Source organism: Corvus brachyrhynchos, unplaced genomic scaffold (genome assembly GCF_000691975.1).
Source record: "Corvus brachyrhynchos isolate BGI_N302 unplaced genomic scaffold, ASM69197v1 scaffold169, whole genome shotgun sequence".
Classification (NCBI taxonomy): Eukaryota; Metazoa; Chordata; class Aves; order Passeriformes; family Corvidae; genus Corvus; species Corvus brachyrhynchos.
The window spans coordinates 1,191,344-1,199,784 of record NW_008240030.1 but is presented as its reverse complement, the minus strand read 5'-3'; the positions used below and the strand labels follow the sequence as shown (position 1 = coordinate 1,199,784).

General features: G+C 38.5%; 1 protein-coding gene across 10 annotated transcripts in view; it reads right to left on the bottom strand.

Annotated features, from left to right (window-relative positions):
* Nucleotides 1-8,441, bottom strand: part of ANO5 (anoctamin 5) — a 55,995-nt gene that overhangs the window by 32,562 nt on the left and 14,992 nt on the right. For 4 of the 10 annotated variants that reach the window (XM_008640901.2, XM_017743649.1, XM_017743648.1 and 1 more), the window contains one exon: nucleotides 4,218-4,265. The exons of the other annotated variants lie outside the window; for them this stretch is intronic. In XM_008640901.2, the coding sequence (XP_008639123.1) occupies nucleotides 4,218-4,265 (48 nt within the window). The remainder of the gene's footprint in view (nucleotides 1-4,217; nucleotides 4,266-8,441) is intronic. 10 annotated transcript variants of the gene reach the window in all.

Genomic DNA, 8,441 nt, shown 5'->3' with positions numbered 1-8,441 from the left:
TAATTTTAATCAATAATTCAATACAATTGAAGAAATATTTAATCTTTATTGCCATCAAAATTTGGTAATTTTCTAAGATGTATCAGAATCCTCAGTAATTAAAGGTCTGACTATCAATTTAAGAAGATGCAGTAGTCATTGTCAGATCTGCTTTTAGAAGGGGAATACTTATCACTTCCTTGTCCTTCTGTACATAGGATTACTCATTATGGCTAGTGACAGGCCAGCTTATTAAACCCATAAATTATTCCATTTTGCTGCATTTGGATTTCCCAAGGAGAACAAGATCAGTCTTGCATATGCACAGAGGTTTGTGCATACATGCACACCTACAAGTTTAACATATATAAAAAGTTTCTAATTTGCATTGATTCTATCAGTGAATCTTTAAACACTGTGGATTTGTACATCTTATTTCTTAACAGTTCTTTCCAGAACTGCATGAATGCAGTTAATCATCTGGGACAACCTGCAGTTATTAAATAACACTACACCCAATCACAGAAAATATTCTGAACTGTGTTCCTCCTGCAATACAAGTAACTGAATTAAAACTTCCCAACACAGAACAGATAGCAAGATGAAGCTTTTTAGTAATTAAGTTACACCCAATGAGGAACTACAGAAGAGATGGGGCCCTGAGGCATGTGGTGAAAACTCAAGAAGCAACAACCACAAGTCACAACAGGAGAAATTCCTACTGGATGTGAGGCTGTGGTTGAGAGGGAATGGGTACAACAGATTGCCCAGAGTGACTGCATAATCTCCATCCTCAGAGATCACACAGCCTGATTAAACTAGGCCAGGACTGTGCAACCTAACCTAAGTTTGAAGCCAGCCTTGCCTTGAGTAGGAGGTTGGCCATCCAGAGGTCCTTTCCAATGCAAGTTCACTGGAGGATTCTATGAAATGTTACTGCAAACATTCAGTATTTACCAGGGCTTTCAAAAAGTTGAATAAATCCATCAACTACAAAGCAAGTTTACAAAAACCACCTGTTCAAAAAACAAATACTACCCTCTAATAGCTTTCCAGCCTCAATAGCCTAGTCATCTCTCTAAAAACTATGTGACCTCACCGCTTGTGGACAGATGTGCTAATTGAGTGCTGTAATGGTCTATCATGAAGAGATAAATTTTCTTTTCATGTGGCTACGTAAGTGCAAACTTACCGGATTCATATGGTACTATATCAATAGTTACAGTTATCCTATATTTGATGATTTTTGTCTAGACAACCAGCACAGGCTGGGGTACTGGACCATGTCCAACCAAACAACCCTCCAAGTACCCAGACTTGCAATCCTCGCCTCAGACACAATCCAAAGCCCTGCAGCAGGAAACCCTGACTCAACAAGACAGGTGACAGGGCAGACCAAGATGTCAGTAAGGAAACAAAGCACAGCTCAAGATGAAGTAAGGCTGTAAGAGCCCATGGTTCTGCCCAGACTGGTTTGGGCACAGTGTGTAAATGCTGGCTGGCAGCCCTACACAACATTCAGATCCACCAACACTTGCCAGTGCTGCTGAATGCTTGCTGAGGAGTCCTTGCCCGCCCTGCTCCACAGGTGCCTCTGAGACACTTTGCCAGGGCCAAGGTAAACAGTCGGACACAGTGAGCTGGAGAGCGTAAAGCAGCTGCTGGAAGTGGCAGCAACCACTAACACTGGCACAGAGAGTGCTTCAGGGAAACGACTGCGGGCGGAAGCTGAGCCACGGGCACTGTGCTGAATGTCACTGTGGCTTCACTTGCCCACCCTGGCACACCAACAGTGGGCCTTTGGCAGTGTGGACAGCTACTCCTTGATGGGTTAGCAAAACAAATATGTTTTGCAGATTATACCTGAATTATTTAATCCTGTATGTTTTTATGGAACTCCAAGGGATTTCTATTTCTGGTTATCCAACCAACAGGAAATGGGTCTTTACACGTCACTTAGCACAGCTCTCACCTTGTAGGCATGGAGCTTCCTCCAAATACACTCTGCTACTAAATACCCCAGCCCTCTCTATGTCCATGCTTCAAAGACAGGGAAACTTGTCCTAGAGAAGTACTTTTCAGATTATTATTCCGTCAGAAAACTGCAAGTTCCTTAGGGCCTATGTTCAGAAACACCCTTCCCAAATCCAATGCCTCAGACCTCAAGGTTTCCCAAGTGTCCAACCCCACAGAGCTGGGACTGCAGGTTCAGACCTGAGCACCCTTCCCCTTCTGCTTTTGTATCTTGTATCTTTTTTGTGGGAAGGTGGTTTAAAGCAGCATTTTCAGTAACAAAGCAGTAACCAATACCAACTGGAGATGGAGAAACCCATTAGCTCCATTAGTTACAGCACAGGGAAGCAACTCCAGCTGTGACTAACAGGAAAGATGAGAGGTTACATTAATACCATAGAATGGTTTTTATGATCCCCATCAGCACACCAAGGAATTATATTATCACAGTCCTACATTACCAGGCAAAAACATACCTGAAATTACAACATTAAATTGATTTGTAACATTAAATTGACTTGAAACATTTGTCTGGCTTACAAGATACAGTCTACAAAGAAAATATTTATTTTATTAACTGCACACCTTTGATAATCACACAGGCAAGTTAGATTTAAAACAGACAGTCTAAAAACCCCAAAGAACTACATTAAAAAGCAACCAGGTAATTTATGTATTAGCAATCCGTGGCACAAAAAACTTTCAGAATACAGGAATGGACAAAAATATAAGTTTTGAAAGCTGAATCAAAATACAAGAAAAGCATCCATAACTGAAAGGGTAGGAAACATTCAATGGCTTAAAAACAAAGTCATCGCCTTCACTTAGATCCCCAGTTTGCATGGAATATTTATATACTCCTCCTTTTCACTGACTTAAAACATGCTGCAGGAAAACCACATGGATTTAAGTGCTGCTATGCTAAATATGAATATATATATTTATACATATATATGAACTTAAATGTAACTTTATAAATACATATCTAAATGATATAAATGTATTTCCAAAAGTAAAATGTTCCTGGAAATACATTTACAGAACATACAAAAATAAACAGGTACTCTCCTGAAAATCAAAATGGCAAATTTCTGGTTTACGCACTCAGTTTCCATTTTACCAGAGTCCCTTTCCATGAAGTTCTCATCATTATTCTTCCTTAAAGGAATCCATGCAACTGAAGAGCTTACTCAATTTAAAGACACGTATTAACAACACTCTTAACACCACCCATTCCAGTTTTCAGTTATACTTCATGCAGGCTGTAAGGTTGCATACAGAACCATAACCTTTCCCATTCAAAGAAACACAAAATCCCATGTATTTCTTATAGCTAAAACTTGCAAGCTCCTTTTTTCACCTTCACTGATGTTTCAATTTTGAACCACATTAAAATCTGAAAGCTTGAAAACATGCATTTCAAAGCAGTTTAAGACACCAAGATACTTGCACTGAAATATAAATGCACATAAAAAGCCTCTCTGGATAAAAGAATATATTAGACAAGAACATAACAAAGAAAAATAAAAAGTAAGCTAGGAGAGCGTACATGTTAATGGAAGACACCAGAGCCCAAAGTAAGCAAGCAGACAAGTTTTAATACACCTCAGCATGTACTTTTTCAGCTATTTTAAATGACTTTTTATACTTTTTCTCCATAAATCAATAATGATTATTTAAAGTTTTCTGATACATTTGAGAATTTATACAGTTATCTTGCCTGTGAATTTCAGTAAGTGGCTATTCTGAGCCTTTCCTTATTATTTACTACAATAAAAAAAAAAGAGGCAACATATTTCAAATTATGTCAGTGTTCGTTTCTTGCTCTTTAAAACGTTTTGGAGTATCATGCTGACTCACAGAGCCCTCAGGCTATCATGATAAAAAGGAATCCCACATTTGTTAATTACACCAGAGTCAGAATACACCCTATATCCCATCAAACCAAAACAATGATAAAAAAGCAAACTTTCCAGTTTTCTCCACCAATCTTAACTTTTCAATTTTGTCTATTATTCTTTTGATTTGCTTCAATTTATCTTTTAAGTCATCACCAGGAATATATGCAAAACCGCATTCATTTTTATAAGCTAGTAAAAATTGTTTTTAGAAGGATGGCATCCTTGAAACTGGAAAATTTTCTGGTGAGGGACATTTTGGCATACTGTAATAGAGGACGCCACACAAATTCATGCAAGGAAGCATGAATACTTCTTACTGCTTACCACTTGATGTTCAGGGATGAGTAAAGTAGTCTCAGTGCTGTTTAGGCCCTGCCAGTGGCATCACGGGAAAAACATAATGTTGTTAGCGATGATGCAAAGGATGCTTTAATATTAAAGGCTAATTCAGAAAAAAGAGTGTAGCTCCTGGTTTAAGTTGCTGAAAAGCTCTTCTGAGTGATAGATGGATTTTCAATCAAGATAGTCAAGAGTTTAAACCAACCTCTACTTCCTCAGACAAGCTTGGTCTCTAGCCTACAGCACCAACTTTTACATGGTCCATACTGATTTTTAAGCATTAATAATTACAATTTTTGGTAAGAGTTAAACAGTATTCCTCATCATTTCCATTAGAAAAAATACAGTCTAAACAAGTTGGTACAGATTACTGTTTATAAACTGACGAAGAACAACTGTTAATAGTATTCTCATTTATTTTGATAGCAAAGAGAGAAAATGTACACAGCATAGATGGCTGTGCTTGCATTTGGAACAAATGTCCTGCCCCTTACTTGGCTATTTTTTAAATACAAACTCAAATTATACAGTGGGCACTGAACAAAAACAAATGCAAGCAGACAAATCCTTAATCTCAGAGTGTAGACAAGGTAAATTGGTACCAGTAATTGCAGTTACGCCTAATGAGACTAGTGAGGGTTTCCCAGCTTCTGACCCACACCCAGTGGGACCTACCCTGATTTTAATTGTACAAGATCTGGGTGCTCACTGTTTTCCTGTGTTGGTGTGGAGGCTGCTGCAACATCCTCAGGCCACACTCCACACAGGATGGCAGAGCACAGCCATCCTACACACATAGCCATCACCTCTCTGGGGTCCTGGCCCACCACCGCGGCCTTGCAGCAGCGATGGGTTTTGAGATCAGGTGCTGCTATTGGAACGAACAATGGTTTACAACACCTCAGCAGTTTCTCAATATCTAATTCCGTTAGTTGATAACTTATCACACTTTTGTTTTGTTTTGCTTTTGTGTGCTTTGACCACAAACCACAGACAGAATTAAACAGTGGAACCAAACAGCGCAAGTCCATTATGAAAACGCAGAACTATGAAATAGTTCTCTGTGGAATTAAATTAACTTTCAATAGAAGTAGAATACTAACACATTTTATTATTGTAGTACCATTTACTGGTTTAGAGTTGTAAAGTTTCAGAAAGTTTATTACCCTAAATCCAATTTTCATAAAGTACTGTTTATTATTTTTTAAATAATATTTTTCACTTTTAATACAACTTTTCTTGAGAGAAACCACTGAGGTCCATTCCTGTCCTGGTTACACATCAAGTAATACATACACACATCTTTACATTCTTTCTTAATGATGCCATCTCTGGGTATTTGCTTATCTAAGTAAGCCAAAAATGCCCTTTTCAGAATGCAGTAAAATAAACAGAAAGATCAATCTGGCTTTTGGCAAGGAATCCCCCTGAGAAACACTGCAAATATAAATAGCTGCACTGTGCTCTTGCCGTAAGATAGTCTGGACTGGGTTTAGAAGTCTAATCCTCGTGTCACTCACGCTACTGGAAAAACTTGCACTTTTAGTAGAGTACTAAGGGCTGAGATGCTTGAGTGGAAAGTTCTTCTCCAATTATACACTGTAAATATTTGCCATGTAAACTACTGTACAAACTGAACATCGATGAAAGCACAGCCTTGCTTTTCAATGCTACCCTATGGCTCCTGACCTGTCCGTGGCACACATTCCCCCCATCCACGCTGGTACCCTTCCCTCTGCTTTTATCCAGCCTCTCCATCCCGTACTCCTCCCATTCACTGCTCACTACCTCCTCCATGGTTAGATGCAAATACAGGCTTTAGTCACCCACTGCTCCTCACTGCTCACACTGCTTCACTCAGAGACAAAATTTTAATACATTTAGTGAAACACTAAGCTGTGAGGTGAAGACACACAGCTGGCAGAGGCCTTCGTATGTTCCTATGCATTCTGTGAAATGCTTTCCTGTTAGCCATAGGATCTTACCCTGCTCAGTATAACTGTCAGAAATGAATTAGCTCAAGTCATTAGGATTAACTATTTTTAAACTGGTGCTCACACCTTCTCCTGCACATTTCAAGTACTCTAATAGAAACACACCGCTTTTTCATGATATGCCAGAGCCTGTGTACAGCACAAAGGGGTTCCAGTGTTGGTAACGTGTGACATGCAAAACAAGAATCAACTGAAATAATCCAACTTTGTTGAGATGAAAACCGAGAAGGCTGGCAGTTGTGGCAGCAGTGTTGGGCTGGTCCCTCTTACTCTGGAATCCACTCTCTTAAGTCTTTAATGCACTCTGGCTCTCCCCAAAATAGCCCTCATGTGTTTTTGTTAGGCTTGGAAGAAGTCTTTCTGAACTTCTTTCTAGATTTTGAAACCAATTTGGTCCATCTTTGCAATACTAATAATGGTATTTTATGTTTCTCTGTTTGAAGATCCACCAGTCTGAATTGAAAAACTAACAAGCATGAAAAGTAATGCACATTATGATGGTGTTTCTTCAGAAAAAAAATCCTACCTATTAATTTAGAACACCTGCAGCACCTGCTGCTCTGAAAAAAGACAATAATCTATCAGTCAAGCCCTAATAGTGGTAAAATGCACTGCTGTAATAAATTTGCTGGAGCTCTGCCAATTTACTTCTGCTAATCTGGCTTAAATAAAGACAGCTTGTTCTCAGATTCTCTTATGATCAAGTTACATTATGGAAAATCTGGATTAACAGGAATTTTTAGTAAGCATTTCACTGGTGTGAAATTAACAGAAAGGTAAAAATTTAACATATAACTGTGCAAAATCAATTCCTACCTTCTTACAGGTAGAATAGGGCACAGTTCCTGCAGTCTTACTCAGAGAGTAGTGCAGTCACCTGCCTTTTATGAGGCGGAGTCCACATGCACACCAAGAAAACATTTTAAATTACTTTGTACTTCTTAACTGGGATAACAAATAGTCCTCTGTGCAGATGGACCTCTACAGATGTCGATAAACTACAAATCGATGATTCGATTTTGCACAAAAGCTGTACTAATTTTACATTTATCCCATTTGAATGGCCTGAACTTTTACTAGTAGAAAATGTAATACAAATTCAATTTTTTAACCTTTCTTCCAATCTTGAATTAACGGAGTAATCTTCTTTCCACTTAGGCACAGGAACTCTATTTTGTCAATGTGTTTCATCTTCATTTACTCAGTAACCTGAACAACTAGTTACAATCCCTGAGCAGACACAGCATTGTATATTCTCCTCATGCTCTCTCTGCACAAATAGAAAGCATAGAGGAAAACAAATTCTCAGGTTTTATTTCATTCATTTTTCCAATTTGCTTGAAAGGTCTTTCAGAGGCATTTATGTATTTCTTGGAACAAGAACTCCATAAAGACTGATTCAGGTAGATTCTATGCAGGGATTCACTTAAGACAGTCGCCCATCCCTCACAGAAGTGGCTGCCTGTGTATTACTGGTTTAACAAGGACATAATCTGAAGTAGTCCCCCATTGCAACACTTATCTGAAAATATCCCTATTATATCCTTTTTTCTCCCCCTTCTCCAGTCTGCTGTTTTGGGAAAATATCTCCTTGCCTCCCTGCATGACAAAGCATCTAGAAATGATTTATGTTGTAAGTCTTGGAATATGAAAAGCTGATGAAGTCCAACTGATCTTATTTCTTTTGTCCCTGTGGGAGATTAAAGAACAAGAAAAATAAGGAGACTCAAAAAGAAGCAGTTTAAAATAACCAGAAAAACATCCAGAGTGAAATAGGCAAGAATGCAAAATTGAGAAGGACCAAATGCCCCACTGATTGGTGCTCCAATGCTTTTTGAGCCCTGGACTTCATCCAACTTTTGTATATAAGCTGGCAGGCTTCACTACAGATCGTTCTTCACTTTTGTTTTACATGCATCATTCCTTTCATCCAAATCACATACTCCTTTGCAGATTACAAAAGAAAGGAAAAAACCAAAAAAAAAACCAAACCCAAGCACTGAATTATGGACGGGGAATGTTTCTTCTCTCCATATTAAATCTAGATTTATTTTTTCCCTCCTCTGTTGCTAAATCAACAGTAAGGCCTTAGCTTTTTTTCTGTGCTGCTGAACAGAGCATACTGTTGCTGGATGTTAAGTTTTTCCTCTTCCAAAAGAAAAAACAGCCTGAGCATAATTAAGTAGTGGCTTGAATGTAAGTTCATTTAACTCTT